This window comes from Bombina bombina, chromosome 3, assembly GCF_027579735.1.
Source record: "Bombina bombina isolate aBomBom1 chromosome 3, aBomBom1.pri, whole genome shotgun sequence".
NCBI lineage: Eukaryota > Metazoa > Chordata > Amphibia > Anura > Bombinatoridae > Bombina > Bombina bombina.
In genome coordinates this window covers 815,044,986-815,069,048 of record NC_069501.1, presented here as the reverse complement: position 1 = coordinate 815,069,048, position 24,063 = coordinate 815,044,986, and the positions used below count along the sequence as shown (strand labels likewise).

Genomic DNA, 24,063 nt, shown 5'->3' with positions numbered 1-24,063 from the left:
ATAGGCATTTCTCTTGTTAAGTGTTTCCAGTCCACGGATCATCCATTACTTATGGAATATATTCTCCTTCCCAACAGGAAGTTGCAAGAGTCCACCCACAGCAAAGCTGCTATATAGCTCCTCCCCTAACTGCCATATTCAGTCATTCTCTTGCAAGCCTCAACATAGATAGGAGGTCGTGAGAGTCTGTGGTGATTTATACTTAGTTTATTCTTCAATCAAAAGTTTGTTATTTTTAAATGGCACCGGAGTGTGCTGTTTTTCTCAGGCAGTATTTGGAAGAAGAATCTGCCTGCGTTTTTCTATGATCTTAGCAGACGTAACTGAGATCCATTTGCTGTTCTCACACATTCTGAGGAGTGAGGTACTTCAGAGGGGGAATGGCGTGCAGGTTTTCCTGCAGATAAGGTATGTGCAGTAAAATATTTTTCTAGGAATGGAATTGGCTAAGAAAATACTGCTGCTACCGAAGTAATGTAAGTAAAGCCTTAAATGCAGCGATAGCGACTGGTATCAGGCTTATTAATAGAGATACATACTCTTATAAAAATGTGTTTTAAAACGTTTGCTGGCATGTTTAATCGTTTTTTAACGTACATTGGTGATAACACTGTAATGTTGGTATAGCCTTAAATGCAGTAAAAGCGACTGGTATCAGGCTTATTAATACAGATACATACTCTTGTAAATATGTGTTTTAAAACGTTTGCTGGCATGTTTAATCGTTTTTAACATATGTTTGGTGATAAAACTTATTGGGGCCTAAGTTTTTTCCACATGGCTGGCTTAAATTTTGCATAGAAACAGTTAACTGAAGCTTCCCACTGTTGTAATATGAGTGGGAGGGGCCTAATTTAGCGCTTTTTTGCGCAGTTAAAATTACAAAATGAATTATCCAGATTCCCTCAGCAGTCCCATGAATACTACAGGACATTTCTAAAGGGCTAAAAAGACTTCCAAAATCGTTTATAGGGAAGGTAATCCACAGCTCTGCTGTGGCAGTTTTGTTGTGTCTGTTTTTAAAAACGTCTGTCGTTTTTTTTTTAATCTGTTTTTTGCATTAAGGGGTTAATCATCCATTTGCAAGTGGGTGCAATGCTCTGTTACCTTATTACATGTACTGTAAAAATTTCGTTTGTTTTACTGCCTTTTTTCACTGTTTTTCAAATTTTGACAAAATTTGTTTCTCTTAAAGGCACAGTAACGTTTTATATTTTTGCTTGTTAACATGATTTAAAGTGTTTTCCAAGCTTATTAGTCTCATTATTAGTCTGTTCTAACATGTCTGACATAGAGGAAGCTCTGTGTTCATTATTTTTTTTTTTTTTTTTAAAGCCATGGTGGAACCCCATCTTAGAATGTGTACCAGATGTACTGATTTCATGTTAAACAATAAAGATCATTTTTTGTCTTTAAAAACATTATCACCAGAGGATTCTGTCGTGGGGGTAGTTATGCCGACTAACTCTCCCCACGTGTCAGACCTTTTGACTCCCGCTTTAGGGACTCACGCTCAAATGGCGCCAAGTACATCAAGGGCACCCATAGCGTTTATTTTACCAGGGGATTCTGTCGAGGGGAAAGTTATGCCGATTAACTCTCCCCACGTGTCAGACCCTTCGACTCCCGCTTCAGGGACTCACGCTCAAATGGCGCCAAGTACATCAAGGGCGTCCATAGCGTTTATTTTACAAGACATGGCAAAGGTGGTGAATAATACTCTGGCAGCAGTATTAGTCAGACTACCTGAAATTAAAGGAAAGCAGATAGCTCTGGGGGTAGATACAGAGCATACAGACGCTTTAAGAACCATGTATGATACTACCTCACAATATGCTTAGTCTGTGGGTGATTTTTTTGACTCAGGGAAGATGATTTAACCTGATTCTGATATTTCTACATTTAAAATGTATGCTTGAGAACCTCCACTTGTTGCTCAGGGAGGCTTTGGCTGCTCTGAATGAATGTGTACAATCGCAGGGCCAGAGAAATTGTGTAGACTGGATAAATAATATGCAGTGCCGGTGTGTACTGATGTTTTTCCAATACCTAAAAAGGTTTACTAAATTTTTTTTTAATAAGGAATGGGATAGACCAGGTGTGCCTTTCTCTTCCCCTCCTATTTTTTAGAAGAATGTTTTCTAATAGTTACCACCACACGGGACTTCTGGCAGACAGTTCCTAAGGTGGAGAGAAGAGTTTCTACTCTAGCTAAGCGTACCACTACCTCTGGCGAGGACAGTTGTGCTTTTTAGATCCAATGGATAAAAAATGTTTATTCAACAGGGTTTTATCCTGCAGCCCCTTGCATACATTGCTTCTGTCACTGCTGCTGCAGCGTTCTGGGTTGAGTCTCTTGATGAGGCTTTACAGTTAGCGACTCCATTGGATGAATATATTTGACAAGCTTATGCTAGCCAATTCCTTTGTTTTCTGATGCCTTTGTTTATTTGACTAGACTAACGGCTAAGAATTCTGTTTTTTTCTATACTGGCGCGCAGAGCGCTATGGCTTATATCATGGTCAGCTGTCGTGACTTTAATAAATAAGCTACTTAACTTCCCTTCAAGGGGCAGACCCTATTCGGGCCTGGTTTGAAGGAGATTATTGCTTATATCACTGGAGGAAAAGGTCATGCCCTTCCTCAGGATAGGAATCAAGGGCCAAAAAAGGTCTAATTTTCGTGCCTTTTAAAACTTCAGGGCAGGTGTGGCATCCACTTCCTCTAAGGCAAAACAAGAGGGAATTTTTGCTCAGTCCAAGGCGGTCTGGAGACAATTGGACCTGGAACAAAGATAAGCAGGCCAAGGAGCCTGCTGCCTCTAAGGCAGCATGAAGGAACGGACCCCTATCCGGTAACGGATCCTATAGGGGGCAGACTTTCATTCTTCGCCCGGGCGTGGGCAAGAGATGCCCAGGATCCCTAGGCATTGGAATTTATATCCCAGAGATATCTTCTGGATTTCAAAGATTCCCCCCCCCCCCAAAAAAAAAAAAAAAAAGGGGAGATTTCGCCTTTCACAATTATCTGCAAACCAGATAAAGAAGGAGGCATTCTTACATTGTGTACGAGATCCATCCAGTTCCAAGAGAGGAACAGGGACAGAGTTTTTACTCAAATCTGTTTGTGGTTCCCAAGGTGAGGGAACCTTCAGACCTATTTTGGATCTAAAGATCTTAAACAAATTCCTCAGAATTCCGTCATTTAAGATGGAAACTATTCGTACCATCTTAACTATGATCCAGGAGAGTCAATAGAGGACTACAATGGATTTGAAGGATGCTTATCCTCACATTGTGATGCATAAAGATCACCTTCGTTTTTCAGGTTTGCCTTTCTAGACAGGCATTACCAGTTTGTAGCTCTTTCCTTTGGGATATCTACAGCCTCAAGAATCTTTATGGAGGTTCTGGGGTCGCTTTGGCGGTCCTTAGGCCGCGGGGCATAGGAGTGGCCCCTTAGTTAGACGACATCCTGATACAGGCGTCAAACATCCAAATTGCCAAGTCTCATACGGACGTAGTACTGGCATTTCTGAGATCACATGGGTGGAAAGTGAACAAGGAAAGAGTTCTCTATCCCCAATCTCAAGGGTTTCCCTCCTAGGGACTCTGATAAATTCTGTAGAAATGAAAATTTACCTGACGGAGTCCAGGTTGTCAAAGTTTCTAAATTTCTGCCGTGTTTTTCATCCCATCCGCGCCCTTCGGTGGCTCAGTACATGAATGAAATCGGCTTAATAGGTAGCGGCAAGGGACATAGTACCGTTTGCATGTCTACATTTCAGACCGCTGCAACTATGCATGCTCAGTCAGAGGAACGGGGATTACACAGATTTGTCCCCCTGTTGAACCTGGACCAAGAGACCAGAGATTCTCTTCTCTGGTGACTATGTCGGGTCCATCTGTCCACGGGTATGACCTTCCGCAGGTCAGATGGGACAATTGTTACAATGGATGCCAGCCTTTTAGGTTGGGATGCAGTCTGGAACTCCCTGAAGGCTCAGGGATAGTGGACTTAGGAGGAGACCCTCCTTCTAATAAATATTCTGGGAGTGATATTCCATGCTCTTCAGTCTTGGCCTCAGTTAGCAACTCTGAGGTACATCATACTCAGTCGGACAATATACACGACTGTGGCTTACATCAGCCATCAAGGGGGAACAGAAGTTCCCTAGTGATGTTAGAAGTCTTACAATAATTCACTGGACAGAGACTCACTCTTGTCTATCAGCTATCCATATCCCAGGTGTTGAGAACTGGGAGGTGGATTTTCTAAGTCGTCAGACTTTTCTTCCGGGGGAGTGGGATTTCCTTCGGAGGTCAAGACCAAGCAGGAGAGGGCTTTTGTGTTTTTGACAGCGCCTGCGTAGCCACGCAGGACCTGGTATGCAGATCTGGTGGACATGTCATCCTTTCCATCACGGTCTCTGCTTCTGAGACAGGTCCCTCTACCTCAGGGTCCTTTCAACCATCTAAATAGAATCAATCTGAGATGGACTGCCTGGAGACTGAACGCTTGATGTTATCAAAGCATGGCTTCTCCGAGTCAGTCATTGATACCTTAATACAGACATGAAAGCCTGTCTCTAGGAAAATTGAACATAGATATGGTGTAAATATCTGATTGTTATGAATCCAAGGGTTACTCATGGAGTAAAGCCTGGATTCCCAGGATATTATCTTTTCTCCAAGATGTTTTTGATGTTTTTTTTTGCACCAGCGTCTGGCAGGTATTCTAGACGTTCAGGCATTTGGTCAGGCTTTGGTTAGATCCAAGCCTGTGTTTAAAACTGTTGCTCCACCATGGAGCTTAAACCTGGTTCTTAAGGCTCTTCAAGAAGTTCCGTTTGAACCTTTTTTGTTCCATAGATATCAATCTTTATCTTGGAAAGTTCCTTTTGGGTAGCTATTTCCTCGACTCGTAGAGTCTCCAAGTTATCTGTGTTACAATGTGATTCTCCTTATCTGGTCCTTCGTACGGATAAGGTAGTCCTGCGTACCAACCTGGGTTTTTTCCTAAGGTGGTATCTAACAAGAACATCACTCAAGAGATAGTTGTTCCATGCTTGTATCCTAATCCTTCCTCAAAGAAGGAACGTCTATTACACAATATTGGACGTGGTTTGTGCTTTAAAGTTTTACTTACAAGCTACTACAGTTTTCATCAAACGTTCACCTTGTTTGTTGTCTATTCTGGACAGAGGAGAGGTCAAAAGACTTCAGCAGCCTCTCTGTCTTTTTGGTTAAAAAGCATAATTCATTTAGCTTATGAGACTGCTGGACAGCAGCCTCCTGAAGGGATTGCAGCTCATTCTACTAGAGCTGTGGTTTTCACTTGGGCCTTTTTTAAATGTGGCTTCTGTTTAACAGATTTACAAGACGGAGTCTTGGTCTGCGCTTCATACTTTTTCAAATTTAACAAATTTGATACCTTGCTTCTTCGGAGGCTATTTTTGGGAGAGAGGTTTTTTTTACAGGCAGTGGTAACTTCCGTTTAAGTACCTGCCTTGTCCCTCCCATCATCCGTGTACTTTAGCTTTGGTATTGGTATTCCATAAGTAATGGATGATCCGTGGACTTAACAAGAGAAAACATAATTTATGCTTACCTGATAAATTTATTTCTCTTGTAGTGTATCCAGTCCACGGCCCGCCCTGTCACTTTAAGGCAGGTAATTTTTTCATTTGAACTACAGTCACCACTGCACCCTATGGTTTTTCCTTTCTCTGCATGTTTTCGGTCGAATGACTGAATATGGCAGTTAGGGGAGGAGCTATATAGCAGCTTTGCTGTGGGTGGACTCTTGCAACTTCCTGTTGGGAAGGAGAATATATTCCATAAGTAATGGATGATCCGTGGACTGGATACACTACAAGAGAAATAAATTTATCAGGTAAGCATAAATTATGTTTTTGAGGTTTGGGAAACTTTGCCCCTCCTGGGAGGATTGTATATCCCATACGTCACTAGCTCTTGGACTCTTGCCAATATGAAAGAAATGAATTTATCAGGTAAGTAATTACATAAATTATGTTTTTCAGAAAGGTTTTTGGAATGTTGATAATGTTAACAGCCACAAAGGTATATATTTCTTGTTGTCAAGAATCATGTTATATGTAATGAGGAAATTGATAATTGTTAAATTTTCTTCATCTTTTTTTTTTTTTTTTTTTCTTAGCAAGCGAAGTAAAAAAGGTGAAAAAAATGGCAAGGGCTTACGTCACTTTTCTATGAAGGTGTGTGAGAAGGTACAGAAGAAAGGAACCACATCCTATAATGAAGTGGCAGATGAACTCGTAGCAGAATTCAGCTCATCGGATAATCACATATCACCAAATGAATCTGTAAGTATTGGGTAGCTTAAACTAGTAATGTGTTTACATTGCAATCACTTGCAAAAAATTCTTGCTTTGTCAAAAGTAATTTTGTTTTATTTTAAATTTAGCAGGCGTACGACCAGAAGAATATTAGACGTCGTGTGTATGATGCCTTAAATGTACTTATGGCAATGAACATTATTTCAAAAGAAAAGAAAGAAATAAAGTGGATTGGCCTACCTACAAACTCTGCTCAGGAATGCCAAAATTTAGAGGTATGCATGTTGTAGTTAATGCATTTTTCTTTTATTTCTGAAATGGCTTTATAATAATTTTCAGCCTCCATGTTACAAATAAGTGTTGAATTGACGCTATTTACAGGCAGACTATATGGCCAAAATAATGTGGATACCCCTAATAATTGTGTTCAGGTGTTTCAACCACACCCATTGTTAACATAAAATCCAGCACGTAGCCATGAAATCTCCATAGACAAAACTTTCACAGTACAATCGTTTATACAGAAGAACTCAGTGACTTTATATTTGGCAGTTTGTAAAGTTTCTGCCCTACACTCGTTCAACTGTGCAATTGTAACTGCAAGTATTATTGTGAAGTGGAAGTGTCCAGGAGCAACAGCCCAGCCACAAAATGTTAGACCAGAGAAACTCAGAGCAGGTTTTCAGAGTTCATAGAGTGTAAATATTGCCTATCTGTTGTATCATTCAATTTTAGAGTTCCAGACTATCTCTGGAAGGAATATCAGCACAAGGAGCATAATTAAATGTGTTTTCATAGCCAAACAGCTATACGCAAGCCTCACATAAACATGTGTAATGCCAAGTGTAGGCTGGAGCTGTGTAAAGTACACCACTGGACCCTGGAGCAGTGGAAACATGTTCTGTGGAGAAATTAATCACAATTCACTATCTCGCAGTCTGATAAGTCTGGTTGTGGCAGATGCCATTAGAATATTGCCTATCGGAATGCATAGTGCCTACTTTAAAGTTTGTGCGGAGGAGGGATTATAATTTGGGGCTGTTTTTCTTTCGTAAAGGTGGTAAGAGTTCACAATCCATTACTCCTAGGAATTACTTTCCTTCCCTCTAGGAGGCGGCAAATTTTCCCAAACCCCAAGAGCTCTATATAACCCCTCCCACATCCATGGTAGTCTGTCTTATCTTTGCCTCTGTTGGACAAAGGTGAAAAAGATATTCAAATGGTTTCTTCGTTGAGGGGGGTTCTCAGATTGGTTTAAGACCCATTTCCATCTAAAGGGGAGAAGATTCCATGGCTTCATTCATTACTATTGGGAATTAAGAACCTGGCCACCAGGAGGAGGCAAAGACACCCCAGCCAAAGGCTTAAATACCGGCTCCACTTCCCTCATCCCCCAGTCATTCTTTGCCTTTTGTCACAGGAGGATGGCAGAGGTGTGCCGGAGTTTTGGAGTAGTTTCTTATGGAGGGTAGTACTCTTCGCAGTGGGACTGGAGTTTTAAGTAGTCTTGTCAGCCTCTCAGTGAGAGCATGGGTGACAGAGTCCGGAGATGCAGGGAGAGTCTTTCTGCGAAACCATCCCGACTCATATTACCAGCTCCATAAGCAATCAGCGTTGATGAGTTTCGCTGCCTGCTTTCTTCACTCAAGTCTGTCAGGAGTGAGGCTACTAACCTGTCACACTTGAAGGGCCGTGTTCCTGTTCCACGGCGTAGATTCTGGTAAGATCGTTTCATTTTTTTTTTTTTTTTTATTATTTCTTTATTGAAAAAATTTTACATAGTACATAAATAATTTGCTGTACATTGATTTGTTTGACATTTACAAATGTGTAAGTTCTTGCTGATTACAACTTTGGTTCCACAAAGAAATTGTCTAAAAATGACGGAAATCTCTATTAATCTAAAAACAAAAGAAAAAACTGAACAAACTTCCTAAGAGTCAATGCGGCAGCAAACTCCATCACAGATTTAACCATGATATTGTCTCTGTTAAGGTCTTCTATCGTTTTTCTTTTGCACCTTTTGCCAATCTGGACGTTGAGGTTTAGGGGATGCTCCTTGTCCTCTCTTCTCTCCTTGTACCGAAGTGTTCTCTGGTTCCAATGCTACAGGAGGGATTTCTAATTTACGACAACAGTCTAGCATTTCTGATGGGGCAGCACAGATCGCTCTCCTGTTGTTCCATGTTACCATTAATTGGAAAGGGTGGTTCCACCGATACTTGATGTTCATGGAACGCAGGTGGGATGTCAGTGGAGCCAGTTCCTTCCTCTTTTGGAGGGTTCTGGTTGAGAGGTCTGCGTACATCTGGATATGGACACCCTCGAATTGTATCGGTTGTTTATTTCTAGCCTCTTTCATGAGTTGCTCCTTTACGGAGTAATTAGTGATCCTGACAATAATGTCTCTTGGTGGGGCCCCCTCTGGAGGAGAAGGTCTTAGCGCTCTGTGAGCTCTGTCAATCTCAACAGGTGGAGGTTCATCTTGACTGCTAATAAATGAGAAGAGAGATTGTAAATACATAGGCAAATCTGCTGCTTGGATTTTTTCAGGGACGCCTCTTATTCTAATATTCTGTCTTCTGGATCTATTTTCTAAGTCATCCAGTTTATTTTCTAATTGTTGTATGGTTTCATCTTGCATGTCTAGTTGTGTTTTCATTTCTGTGGCATTATGATTAAATGAGCTCCAATCATCTTCAAGCTTTTCCACTCTGCTGTTCATATCTGTAATGTCTTTTTTTAAATCTGCAATCTCATCTTTAATGCATTTCTGAACTTGTACTAGTAATGAAGCAAAATCTTCTTTTGAGGGTAGAGAGGTCAGTATAGATTTGGGGACACATACGGTTGCATGTTCCTCATCTGAATCAGATTCAGAGGTAGATGAAGCATGTGTGTTCTTGGGAGACGCAGACAGAGACATGTCAGTTAGTTGTGAGTTAGTTGTTTTAAAAAAATGATCCACTGATGGCGTAGATGTAGCGCTGTGTTTGGCGCGCTTTTCTTTGTCTTTTGGATGCAGTTTTTTGGGTGGCATGTTTGTTCAGTAATGAACCTTATATATATTGTAGGTTTGTCACAGAGACGGATTTTTATTTGTAAATATGAGGGTGATTAGTAGAGGTAGCCCTTGTTGTAAGCGTGTGAGTGACCGCTGTGTTATTAATGAAGTTTAGGAGTCAAACCGTCATGTTCTGCATTAAGCAGTTATAGCTATCTGGTTAGAGTATAAAGTAGTCACAGCAATTCAACTCATGATGTCCTCGCTATATTGTGATTATAGGCTGTTTTCACCTTGAGTAATGTGTCTCATTACCCTCTCTGACGGTTCTTTTTACATATCAATTATGGATGCAGCTTCCCTGCTGTTTTAAGATGGTGTCGGGAGTAGCGTGATCTGTGTGTTCAAAGCCTCGTGTTTGATAGTGTGCATCTCTTGGGATGTTTTGCCTATAGCGGGGTTTTGTCCTGTGTGCACATGGGTCAAATGCAGCTACGACTCACCATATATGATTAACTTAATGCTGCTCCGGCTGCTGATTACGCCATTATTGAAGGCCTTGTATTGCTGTGCCGCTTGAATCTTCCAAACTGTCAGTTTTGACGTTGGACCTTGGTCCACTGTTTGTCCTTCTGACCGGACTGTTTCCCAGTGTTCAGGACATCTGTTGTGATGATGTGTTGGATATTGCTGGGCTTTTTAGACCGATAACTGGGCCGATGATCCGGAGCTCACTCAAAGTGCGGCCATCTCCTGTGAGCGCCGGCTCCGCCCCCAAGATCGTTTCATTTTTTATTAACAATGATAACATAGAAGACAAGGTCACAGTGTGGCACCTTTTTATCTTTACAGAATCAAGGGTTAATATTCCTGGAAGGGGGATTTTTGAACAGGGGGGGTTTATACATGATATTGTTTGTGTCATTGCTGCGAGATGTGCGAGATTTTATGTGCGAGATGAGGCTCTGGCAATGTGTGGAACTTTCAGGTTACTTGCGGAAACTTTGCACGGCCATTTTTTGGTGCGTTTTTCCCTAGTGCAGGGGCGGTCTTGCCAGGCATTCCATGTGACTGCGTATGGCTATCTATCCTTCCTGTTGTTCTGTGGTGCAGGAGACGTAGCGGTTTTTGTAGTCCGGGTTCTAGGAGGTGGTGAGTGCCCCGGGCCATTGGTGGTATAAAGGTGCCTTTTTAATAAATTAAAGTTAGTCTAACCAAACGCGCAAGCGATGGAGGACTCTGATGCGTTGGAAGCCTCTCCTTCCTTAATAAAGTCTAATTCCTGTGTTTATTGTTAGGAGGTTCTGGTAGATCAGCCTGCTCAACTATGTTCCACATGCCTTGATAAAGTTACAACATCTAAATGTAAACGGATGTTTAGTACTACTGAGCCATCCACCTCTGAGGGTTCTTTGACCCGGGAGGTGCGTTCCCTACATTCATCTCCGATTGCACATGCAGCGCCCCGGGTTCCAACAGTTACTCCTTCGGGAGAGATTTGTTGGCCGTCAGACTTTGCGGACCAACTGCAATCGGTTGTTTCAAAAATGATCCATGCCTTATCACGTTCTGCTAAGAGCAAGCTTAGGGTTTATCATAGCGGCTCGGCCCAGGGTTTATCCTTGCCGAGGGAAGATCCAGAGGCTCTATACGATGACGAGGCCCACTCCGACTCTTCGGAGGATGCCTCTTCTGGGTCGGAGTCCGTGTCATCTAAACCTCCGGCAGTGGAGAATCCTGGTTATAGTTTTAGGATGAAGAATTTGCGTTTTCTGCTACGGCAGGTGCTTGCTACTCTGTAAGTTCCGGAACCTAAGATACCGGAGGAACCTGCGATTTCTAAACTTGACAAGGTATACGAGGACAGGGTAGTACCTCAGTCTTTCCCGGTTCCCTTTAAGATGGCTAATATTATTAAGAACGAATGGGAGCGATTAGGTTCTTCCTTTTCCCCTTCTTCCTTTAAAAAACTGTTCCCCGTTCCGGACTCTCAGCTTGAGTTGTGGGGGACCATCCCTAAGGTGGATGGGACTATCTCTACGCTTGCAAAGCGGACAACTATTCCCCTCAAGGATAGTTTGTCGTTTAAAGAGCCCATGTATTAAAAGCTGGAAAACATGTTGAGAAAGATGTTTCAGCACACAGGGTTTGTTTTTCAGACAGCAGCGGCCGTTGCGGTGGTCGCTGGAGCTCCGACATATTGGTTTGAATCCCTGTGTAAAATAGTCGAGGGGGAGACATTCATCGATGAGATACAGGAGAAGATTAAGGCGCTGAAGGTTGGCAATTCTTTCATCTGTGATGCCAATATGCAAATTATTTGCCTGAATGCTAAGGTGTCAGGTTTCTCTGTTTTAGCGTGCAGGGCTCTGAGGCTAAAATCTTGGTCTGTGGACATGACCTCTAAATTGAGGCTGTTGTCCTTGCCTTTTCAAGGAAAGATCCCGTTTGGTCCAGGATTGGATTCGATCATATCTACATTTACGGGAGGCAAGGGAGCTTTCCCACCGCAGGATAAGAAGGCTAAGCCTAAGGGATCTACTTTTCGTCCCTTTCGTGCGGACAAGGCCCAGCGCCTGCAACCCGCCGCAAAAGCGGACCAGTCCAAGGAATCTTGGAAGCCGGCTCAATCTTGGAACAAGTCTAAGCAGAGCAAGAAGCCCGCCGAGACTAAATCGGCATGAAGGGGCGGCCCGGTCCCGGTCTCCGGATCACATAGGGGGCAGATTATCTCTATTCTCAGACTCATGGTTGCAGGACCCTTGGGTTCTAGAAGTGGTCTCCCAGGGTTACAGGATAGGGTTCAGATCCCATCCGCCTGAGGGCAGATTCCTCCTGTCAAACTTGTCTTCAAGACCAGAGAAGAGAGAGGCCTTTCTAGAGTGTGTGAGATCTCGCCTCTCTCGGGGTTATCGTACCAGTACCCCTAGCAGAAAGGGGTCTAGGGTACTATTCCAACCTTTTTGTGGTTCCAAAGAAGGAGGCCAAGTTCCGCCTGATTCTGGACCTAAAGTGTTTACACAAGTTTCTGAGTATTCCATCGTTCAAAATGGAAATGATCAGATCTATTCTGCCCCTAGTTCAAGATGGACAGTTCATGACAACTGTAGACTTGAAGGACGCTTACCATCATGTGCCAATTCACAGGGACTACTTCAGGTTCCTAAGATTTGCGTTTCTGGACCAACACTTCCAGTTTGTGGCCCTTCCTTTTGGTCTGGCAACAGCCTCGAGAGTCTTCACGAAGGTTTTGGGGGTGCTGCTTGCAGTGGCCAGATCCAGGGGCATTGCGGTGGCGCCTTACCTGGACGACATCCTAGTTCAGGTGCCGTTGCTCGGCCTCGCAGAGGATCATTTGAGGGTTTTTCTTCTGCTCCAATCTCACGGTTGGAAGATCAACGCAGGAAAGAGTTCCCTGGTTCCCAGCAACAGGGTGGAGTTCCTGGGCACGATAATAGACTCTGTCCATGAAGATATTTCTAACATATCAGCGGCGCAGGAAGCTTGCGTCCACCTGTCTTGCCCTTCAGTCCTCCACAAGCCTGTCGGTGGCTCAATGTATGGAGGTGATAGGTCTCATGGTGTCAAGCATAGATGTCATCCCATTCGCCAGGTTCCATCTCAGACTTCTTCAATTGTGCATGTTGAGACAGTGGAATGGCCATCATTCAGATCTATCACAGCTGATATCCTTGGATGCTCAGACTCAGAACTCCCTATCTTGGTGGATTCGTCCGGAACAACTATCCATGGGGACATCCTTCTTGCGACCGTCCTGGGAGATTGTGACCACGGACGCCAGTCTGACAGGATGGGGAGCTGTTTGGGGTGCCAGGATGGCACAAGGAAAGTGGTCCAGGGCGTTGGTCAGTTTCTTCAGATTCCATAACGACAACATTACCTCGGTGGCTTACATCAACCATCAGGGGGGTACGAGGAGCTTCCTCATGATGAGAGAGGTGTCTCGGATTCTGGAGAGGGCGGAGTCCCAGACTGCTCGCTCTCTGCGATTTCACTTTCCAGGTGTTGACAACTGGGAAGCGGACTTTCTCATCATCCTATCCTTCCATCTGGGGGAATGGTCTCTTCACCCCAAGGTGTTTGGGGAGATTTGTCACAGATGGGGAGCCCTGGAGAGAGATCTCATGGCGTCCATATTCAATTGCAAGCTACCTCGATATGGGTCAAGGTCCAGGGATCCTCAGGCAGAGCTGATGGATGCCTTAGTGGTTCCTTGGGGATTCAGCCTAGCTTACATTTTTCCACTGTTACCACTTCTACCTCACGTAGTGGCACGCATCAAAGCGGAGCAGACCCCGGCCATTCTGATTGCTCCTTCGTGGCCGCGGAGGACGTGGTTTGCGGATCTGGTGGGGATGTCATCCTCTCCACCATGGAGGTTACCCTGGCGCAGGGATCTGCTGTCACAGGGCCCCTTTCAGTATCGAAATCTAGATTCTGTGAGGCTGACTGCGTGGAGATTGAACGCCTAGTCTTAGCCAAGAGAGGCTTTTCAGAAAGTGTGGTTGATATTCTAATTCAGGCAAGAAAGCCAGTCACTCATTGCATCTACCATAAGCTGTGGAGTACTTACTTGTACTGGTGTGAGAATCATGGATATCCTTGGCATAAGGTGAAGGTATCCAGGATTCTGTCCTTTCTCCAAGATGGTTTGGAGAAGGGTCTTGCCGCTAGTTCCTTAAAGGGACAGATTTCGTCATTATCAGTTTTGTTGCATAGGAGACTCGCTGAGCTCCCTGACATTCAATCTTTTTTTCTGGCTTTGTCTAGAATCAGGCCAGTCTTTAGACAGTCGTCTCCATTTTGGAGCTTAAACTTAGTCCTTAAGGCTTTGCAGAGGGTTCCATTTTGAACCTATGCATTCCATAGACATTAAGATTCTGTCCTGGAAGGTTCTCTTCCTGTTGGCTATTGCATCAGCACACAGAGTATCTGAACTAGCTGCCTTGCAATGTGATCCTCCTTATCTGGCGTTTCATGTGGATAAGGCTATACTTCGCACTGGGTTGGGGTTTCTCCCCAAGGTGGTGTCTAACCATAACATCAGGAAATATTTGTTCCTTCTTTGTGTCGTAACCCTTCTTTTTCAAAGGAGAGGTTACTTCATAAACTGGATGTTGTTCAGACAGTCTACATCTCTTTTCGTGTATTTTGCAAAGCGCAAGGGGCAAAGGGCCTCTGCTACTTCGTCTTTTTGGTTGAGGAGCTTGATTCGCTTGGCTTATGAGACGGCGGGACATAAGCTCCTCAGAGGATCACGGCTCATTCAACTAGAGCTGTGGCTTTGTCTTGGGCCTACAAGAATGAGGCCTCTATGGAGCAAATTTGTAAGGCGGCTACCTGGTCCTCCTTACACACTTTTACAAATTTGACGTTTTTACTTCTGCGGAAGCTGTTTTGGGAGAGAGGTTTTGCAGGCTGTGGTGCCCTCAGATTAGGGTCCACATTTTACCCTCCCGGTTTCATTCAGTGTCTCCTAGAGCTTGGGTATATGTTCCCAATAGTCATGAATGAAGCCTTGGACTCTCCTCCCCTTTAGATGGAAAACATAAATTATGCTTACCTGATAATTTAATTTCCATCGAGGGGAGGAGAGTTCATGGCTTCCGCCCTTATCTCCGTTGTGCGGCCCTAAATTTATTCATCTTCTGGCACCTTTTTTACCCTGATATTTATCCTACTGTTCCTGGTTCCCTTGGCAGAATGACTGGGGGATCAGGGAAGTGAGGGAAGGTATTTATCTGGGGTGTCTTTGCCTCCTCCTGTTGGCCAGGTTCTTAATTCCCAATAGTAATGAATGAAGCTGTGGGCTCTCCTCCCCTCGATGGAAATGAAATTATCAGGTAAGCATAATTTGTTTTTCCCTCAGAATACAGTGTTTATCAGAGGGAAGTTAAAAGGACAGTTTACTCAAACATTTTCTCCCCTTTAATTTGTTCCCAATGATCCACTTTACCTGCTGGAGTGTATTAAATTGTTTACAAGTATTTATATTTTCCTTATATTGGCATTTAAAATAGTTGATTTAGCCTGTGGTATCCCCACCTATTCTTAAAGTGAAGGTAAAGTTTGATCTATTATATTGTTTCCCCTGTAAATACTATAAAATTGAATGGGATTTTAATTTATGAATTTTTTTAATTTCGCTATATTTAATAAGTTATTGACGTTTTTTTAATCCATTTCTGTACCCTTTGAAAACGACCCGTTTTTTTTTTTTTTTTTTTCCTTAGCCCGGTCACGTTATTTGACAAGCCAATTGAAATACTGGCCGTTAGGCGGCCGTCATATTACGTCACCGCATTACGTGATGATATGCGCATGCGTTGCCTTTACTTCCTCCCTATTATAACCAAAGCTCGTTCCAGTTTAGCGCAGGCGCAATAAGGATTCCCTACTGACAACATTCATTACGTCGTCTTGATAATTTTATAGCTATTAGAGAAAATACCAAGCATGTAAGATAAAATTTATTTTAGAATGAAAACGGATCAAAAGATTGATTGAATCCGGTAATTATTAGAATAACGAATATGCATAATAAGTGTGCGCATGCGCAAATTGTTCAAGTAAGCGAGAACACGCTTTTGTACTATGTATAGAGCGGGTGGGACCGCTCTATACATCAGTCTCTGAAACAAGGAAATTCATGGAGGGAGGTGTAAAGAAGAGAAGCGTATGTAAAAACAAATACTTTTTACATTATTTTTATAGAAAGAATAAAAAAAATATTGGCGATCAGACTATACAATATATAAATAATACCGTAATGTGCAAAAAACGTAAAACTTTACCTTCACTTTAAAGTTGTTCTTCCTAAAAGGAAAGCGTCCACAGCTGCATTCATTACTTTTGGGAAATAAGAACCTGGCCACTAGGAGGAGGCAAAAATAACCCAGCCAAAGTCTTAAATACTCCTCCCACTCCCCTCATCCCCCAGTCATTTTTTGACTTTCGTCCCAGGAGGTTGGTAGTACTCTTCGACATGGGATGGGAGTTTTAAGTAATCCTATCAGTCTCTCAGTGAGGGCCTGGATGAAAGTTAGAGTCTGGAGATGCAGGGAGAGTCTTTCTGCGAAACCATCCTGACTCATATTAACAGCTCCACAAGCAATCAGCGTTGTCTATCTTCGCTTCGCTGCCTGCTTTCTTCTCTCAAGTCCATGGCGGAGGTGCTGCTACTATTCGTCACACTTGAAGGGCCGTGTTCCTGTTCCACGGCATAGATTCCGGTAAGATAGTTTCATTTTACTTCATCAGAATGTACTGTAACTTATTCATGTTTCCCGTAAGGAACTAGTTTGCGGGACTTAAGTATATTTAAAAAAGAGGGAACGTTCAGACCCATTTTAGATCTCAAGAGTCTAAACAAGTTTCTCAGAGTCCCAACTTTCAAGATGGAGACTATTCGAACAATTTTACCAATGATCCAGGAGGGTCAATATATGACTACCGTGGACTTGAAGGATGCATACCTTCATATTCCTATCCACAAGGATCATCATCAGTATCTAAGGTTTGCCTTTCTGGACAAACATTTTCTCGTCCCTTCGGGTTGGCCACAGCACCCAGGATCTTCACGAAGGTTCTAGGGTCCCTTCTGGCGGTTCTCAGGCTGCGGGGCATAGCAGTGGCGCCTTATCTGGACGATATTCTGATTTAGGCGTCGACTTATCATCTAACAAAGTCTCATACAGACACAGTGTTGTCCTTTCTGAGAACTCACGGATGGAAGGTGAATTTAGAAAAAAGTGACCAGAGACTCTCTTCTTTGGTTGTTGTTGCCGGATCATCTGTCCCAAGGGACGTGTTTCCGCAGACCCTCGTGGGTGATAGTGACAACGGACGCCAGTCTACTCGGCTGGGGTGCAGTCTGGAATTCCCTGAAGGCTCAGGGGGTATGGACGCAGGTGGAGTCTCTACTTCCAATCAATATTCTGGAATTGAGAGCAATATTCAATGCGCTTCAGGCGTGGCCTCAATTGGCTTTGGCCAAATTCATCAGATTCCAGTCGGACAACATCACGACTGTGGCTTACATCAATCATCAGGGAGGAACGAGGAGTTCCTTAGCAATGACAGAAGTATCCAAGATATTTCAATGGGCGGAGGCCCACTCTTGTTATCTGTCAGCAATCTACATCCCAGGAGTGGACAACTGGGAAGAGGACTTTTTAAGCCGGCAGGCTTTTCATCCGGGGGAGTGGGAACTCCATCCGGAGGTCTTTGCCTCACTGATTCTCCATTGAGGCAGACCGGAATTGGATCTGATGGCGTCTCAACAGAATGCCAAGATACGGATCCAGGTCGAGGGATCCTCAGGCCGAACTGATAGATGCCTTGGCAGTGCCTTGGTCGTTCAACCTAGCTTATGTGTTTCCACTGTTTCCTCTCCTTCCCCGGGTGATTGCTCGGATCAAACAGGAGAGAGCTTCAGTAATTCTAATTGCGCCGGCGTGGCCACGCAGGACGTGGTATGCAGATCTAGTGGAAATGTTCTCTCTTCCTCCGTGGAAACTTCCAGTCAGACAGGACCTTCTCAATCAAGGTCCTTTCCAACATCCAAATCTAATTTCTCTGCAGCTGACTGCTTGGAGATTGAACGCTTGATTTTATCTAAGCGGGGGTTCTCTAATTCGGTCATCGATACTTTGATTCAGGCATGTAAGCCTGTCACTAGAGAGATCTATCATAAGGATTCTGTCTTTTCTTCAAGAAGGATTGGAGAAATGGTTATCTGCGAGTTCCTTAAAGGGACAAATTTCTGCTTTGTCAATTTTGCTACACAAACGTTTGGCAGATGTTCCAGACGTTCAGTCTTTTTGTTAGGCTCTAGCCAGGATTAAGCCTGTGTTTAGACCGATTGCTCCACCCTGGAGTTTGAATTTAGTTCTCGGTGTTCTTCAAGGGGTTCCGTTTGAACCCATGCATTCCATAGATATTAAGTTATCTTGGAAAGTTTTGTTTTTGGTTGCTATTTCTTCTGCTCGTAGAGTTTCTGAGCTTTCAGCATTACAATGTGATTCGCCTTATCTTATCTTCCATTCTGATCAGGTTTGATACGTAAAACCACCTTGTTTCCTTCCTAAGGTTGTTTCTAATAAGAATATTAATCAGGAAATTGTTGTTCCTTCATTATGTCCTAACCCTTCTTCTACGGAGGAGCGTATGTTGCATAACCTGGACGTGGTCCATGCCCTGAAGTTTTACTTGCAGGCGACTAAGGATTTCCGTCAATCATCTTCATTATTCATTGTTTTTTCTGGAAAGCGTAGGGGTCAGAAAACTACGGCTACCTCTCTTTCTTTTTGGCTAAAGAGTATCATCCGTCTGGCATATGAGACTGCTGGACAGCAGCCTCCTGAAAGAATTACGGCTCATTCTACTAGGGCTGTGGCTTCCTCATGGGCATTTAAAAACGATGCTTCTGTTGAACAGATTTGCAAGGCTGCGACTTGGTCGTCTTCACACTTTTTCCAAATTTTAAAAATTTGATACTTTTGCTTCATCTGAGTCTGGTTTTGGGAGAAAGGTTCTTCAAGCAGTGGTGCCTTCCGTTTAGGTTCCTGTCTTGTCCCTCCCTTTCATCCGTGTCCTGTAGCTTTGGTATGGTATCCCACAAGGATGAAATCCGTGGACTCGTCATATCTTGTAGAAGAAAAGGAAATTTATGCTTACCTGATAAATTTATTTCTTCTACGATATGACGAGTCCACGGCCCACCCTGTCATTTTTAAGACAGGTTTAGATTATATTATATTTTTTATAAACTTCAGTCACCTCTGAACCTTTGGCTTTTCCTTTCTCTTCCTAACTTCGGTCGAATGACTGGAGGTGCAGGGAAAGGTGGAGCTATATATACAGCTCTGCTGTGGTGCTCTTTGCCACTTCCTGTTAGCAGGAGGATAAATCCCACAAGTAAGGATAAAATCCGTGGACTCGTCATATCGTAGAAGAAATCAATTTATCAGGTAAGCATAAATTTCCTTTTTCCGTGCCTTATTCCTTTGGGAGTTGTGGCGGGGGTTTCCTTCGCTAGTAAGGGGTGTGTGGTGGGGGACCGACTAATGGGCGACTGTGTCTTCCGGAGGTCTGTTGACTCAGCTGTGTCTGATGTTGCAGTCTCTGCCTAGCTTTCCGGCTATCTGCTGGTCAGAGTCCCTGGAGCCTTTTCCCTTTCTGTTTTTCTCAGCCGTTTTGGCATTCAGTGTCCTCTATAGCTTGGGTATTGTTTTCCCAAAAGTAATGAATGCAGCTCTGAACTCTTTCCATTTAGGATGAAAAACATACATTATGCTTACCTGAGTCCACAGCTCCCCACCCGTCTTATGTGGGGCATGTTGTTTTTTTATTCTTCTAGCACATTTTCACCCAGATATTTCTTCTACTGTTCCTTGTTCCTCTTTGCCGCCTCCTGGTGGTCAGTTTCTTATTTCCCATAAGTAATAAATGCAGCTGTGGACTCTTTCAATTGGAAGAAAAGAAAATGATCAAGTAAGCATATGTTTTCTTTTGCAAGATGTACCGAGTCCACGGATTCATCCTAACTTGTGGGATATTGTCCTTCCTGACAGGAAGTAGCAAAGAGAGCACCACAGCAGAGCTGTCTATATAGCTCCCCCCTTAACTCCACCCTCCAGTCATTCTCTTTGCTGGCTCTAGGCAGGAAGGGTAAAGAGAAGAGGTGTTAAACTATTAGTTTTATTTTATCTTCAATCAAGTGTTTGTTATTTTTAAATGGTACCGGTGTTGTACTATTTACTCTCAGGTAGGACATAGATGAAGATTTCTGCCTGGAGGATGATGATCTTAGCATTTGTAACTAAGGTCCACTGCTGTTCCTACATGAGCTGGGGAGTACAGGAAAACTTTAGTGTGAGGAACGGTTTCTTGCTATACAGCAAGGAGGTATGTTCAACAGAAAAAAGAAAGAGTTGGGATAGTGCTATGACTAAATTAAAGATAAAAAGGGGGCAAGATTCAATAATCCACTATATAGTGTTCATATATAAATGCTAAATAAATCTATGCAAAAGGCTAAATATAATTGTAAAATATATATAAAAAAGGGATTGATTAATATATATTAATTGGATGGAATGAAAAAATTCCTACTAAGTGAAAAATAATTTAAATGAACGATAAAAACGCCCAAACTTATAGCTGGGGATATATGAATCAACGTATAAGTTGAAGTGCTTTTAGCCTGAATAGGTGATCAACACCATGAAGGAACCACTAAGGCCAGTGAAGCGTGCATATTGCCAATTGCGTGTAAATATATTACAAGGAGGTCTAAAGTATCATACAAATTCAATTTATTTAAATTATTCAGTTTATTTAAATAACAATTAATTGAAACATTCAAAGTAATAGAAATAAACTGATGAGAGATAAAAAGAAGATGCTGGCATCAAAAAATAAAATAAAAACAAACTTTAGAGAATAACCATATTTATAAAATGTTATATGAAATGTAAAAAAGTACAAATAAGCTAAAATGTAACTGAATTCAAGAACAAGGCTAAAATGTAACAGATTCTACAAACCATGTACCCAACAGTTATAACAAACGGATACCGTATCTCTCTGTGTTAGCAACAGATCCGGGTTAGAGTTCAGGAGTGATTCCTATCATTTCCCATTTCACTTCCAAAGGCTTTGCAATAAACAGGTGAACAAAGGTGGGTTTATAACAGTAGGTCCTGGGACATGAACTACACATACAGAGACGGCTCAATTTGTTTTTGTGACTGCTCAATGTACCTGTCCTATCTACTGACGTGACCGCACCAAGGTAGCAATAGTAAGTTACAAGAAGTAGGCAAATTCTACGCGTTTCAGCCGCCAGGGGCCTTTATCAAGATGCCTACTAGATGTATTTAACAATTCAAATAGCCCACGTTCTCTTTCCATTGGATAAAACCCAGCCTATCAGATCTCTCAAAATGGTGGGTGCGATACAATATGTAAAAACAAAATATACAATTCTACTTTTAACCCTGCTAACAATTTAGCATCTAAATTATTATTCACATTAAATTAATACATAAAATGTTATTCCATTTTATTTATTTGATACATCAAATCTCAGCTTCATTTTCTTCACTGGAGATAGAGATCGCTCCATAGGAATCAATCACCCAAAAAACACATAGCAGTTGATTCAAATGAAATTCATATATATTAACTATTTTGTATACATTTATTTTAGCAGATTTTAATACAATAATAGTATTGAAGTCTGGGCTCGTTTTTTAAGGTGATATTTAACCGCTTATTCAAACGGAATATTAAGGTGTAAAAAATTTTGAAAAATATAAAAGACAAAAAAATAAAAATGGAAAATTGGGAAAAATTAATTAAGCGAAACTTTTATATCTCAAAATAGTGTAAAGGATAAATATAAGGATCTATACAAAGTATCTATATAAGTATGAATGTGAAACAATCTATGTGTATATAACTCAATTTATATATTAACAGATAGAAAGAGTGAATTACTGATGCACTGTTGTATTGACAGATTGGAAAGGTAAAAAATTTAGAAAAATTTTTTGAATTTTTTTTTTTGAATACAGATGGAATAGTAAATCCTAACTTAAATCTCTTATTTGTTTAGTATCTCAGAGATGGAATTCAATATGATAGAAATTGAGGATATTAGAGTGATGTAGATTATGCAATTGCTTGTTGCAATAGTATTAGAACAGCATGCTTAGATCCATTTCTGAATTTAGGCCATGTGGGTAGAGGGTCTTGAAATTAAATATGAATTCTGCTTCTTTTTTAAGTAATACATTGTTAATATTTCCCCCCCTAATTCCTAGATTAATTTTCTTTATGCCCCAATACCTAAAATTCTTTAGATTTCCTGCATGTACTTCTTTAAAATGAGTATATAATTTTGTTTCTGTAGATCCATGTTCTATTTTTAGAATATGTTCACGGATTCTATCCCTCAGAATCCTGCTTGTCTGTCCAAAATAAAGAAAATTACATGAACATTTAATGCAATAAATTATATTTCTATTGGAACACCTAATTAGTTGTTTAATTTTAAATCTAAAACCATTATGTGATGTTATTTCCTTCACTTTATGGCTATATTTGCAGGATTTGCATGTGTTACATGGATAGAATCCATTTAATTCATCTCCTTTCATATCTTTATAGGTTACATTATGATTTTTTTTCTTTATACTCACTAGGGGATATAATATGCTCTTTAGATTTTTGGCTTTTTTAAAGATAATATCAGGCTGTTTTTTTACTTTATTACCAAGTGTATGGTCTTTTATCAAATACCAGTGTTTTCTCAAGATATTTCTCACTTCGTAGTGTTGTGAACTGAATTTGGTAATAAAGGGCACAAAAAATTAATTACTATTAGAGAGGTTATCACTTCTTCTCTTATTATTCGACAATAGCGTGCTTCTATCAATTTTGGCAACCTCTTGTTGTACTTTTGTTATGTGATTGCTATTATAACCTTTTTCTACAAATCTGTCTATTAATATTTGTGATTGTGAATGGTAGCTCTCCATAGAGGAACAGTTTTTTTTAATTCTCCTGTATTGGCTCTTAGGGATATTCCGTTTCCATTGGTCAAGATGACAGCTTTTTGAGTGTATATAATTGTTAGCATCAATAGTTTTGAAATGAGTCTTAGTGTGTATTTGATTCTCAATGATTTCTATCTCAATGTCCAGAAAATTTAGTTTTTCACAACTGTATTCGTGAGTAAATGTTATACCTAATCCATTAGTGTTTAAGTCTATTAGAAATGTATCCAATAGTTCAACATCTCCATGCCATACAATGAAAATGTCATCTATGAATCTTCAATAGAGCACAAGGTTCGCCTCCCAGGGGCCATTATGAATGTAGATGTTTTCAAAGTAGCCCATAAACAGGTTGGCATAACTGGGGGCGAACCTTGTGCCCATTGGAGTTCCCTTGGTTTGTAAAAATACTTCATTATTAAACAGAAAGCTATTATTCTGTAATATAAAACTAATACACTCTAAAATAAATTTATTTTGTACATTTGGTAAGTCAGTGTCTTGGTCTAAAAATGATTTAATTGCCTCTTTACCAATCTCATGTGAAATGTTTGTATACAACAAAATCACGTCACATGTGGCTAAGATATAGTTTTCACACCAATTCAAATCCTTAATTTTATTCAAAAAGTGAGTAGAATCTCTTAAGTAAGCTGGTAAAGTAATAACGTATTTCTGCAGAAAGAAATCAATATATTGGGATAGGCCTGATGTTAAAGAACCTATCCCAGAAATAATAGGGCGACCGGGAGGGTTTTGAATTCCTTATGGATTTTTGGTAGGAAGTAGAAAGTTGGAGTTTTTGGATATAATATATGTAAAAAAATATATTCAGATTCACTGATGATACCTTCCTCTTTTGCTTTCAAAAGTAAGTTTCCCATTTTCAGTTCCTGTTTTTTTAAAGGATTCTGTTTAAGTTTGATATAGGTAGTTTCATCAGGTAATATTCTGTTAGCTTCTGCAATATAGTCATTTTTGTCCATTATGATAATCCCCCCGCCCTTGTCGGCCGGTTTCACTATTATATCAGCATTATTCTGTAGTTCTTTTAATGTTTCAGTTTCTTTCCTACTTAAGTTCCTTTTTATGGGTTTGCTTTGATTCAGTACAGGTAGCCCGGGGTTAGGTTCCAGAAGGAATGGTTGTAAAT

At 41.4% G+C, this 24,063-nt stretch overlaps 1 protein-coding gene across 4 annotated transcripts in view; it reads left to right on the top strand.

Annotated features, from left to right (window-relative positions):
- Positions 1-24,063, top strand: part of TFDP1 (transcription factor Dp-1) — a 448,358-nt gene that overhangs the window by 183,291 nt on the left and 241,004 nt on the right. For 3 of the 4 annotated variants that reach the window (XM_053707750.1, XM_053707752.1, XM_053707751.1), the window contains exons 6-7: positions 6,182-6,347; positions 6,449-6,595. In XM_053707750.1, the coding sequence (XP_053563725.1) occupies positions 6,182-6,347; positions 6,449-6,595 (313 nt within the window). The remainder of the gene's footprint in view (positions 1-6,181; positions 6,348-6,448; positions 6,596-24,063) is intronic. The other variant, XM_053707753.1, reaches the window with a different exon arrangement.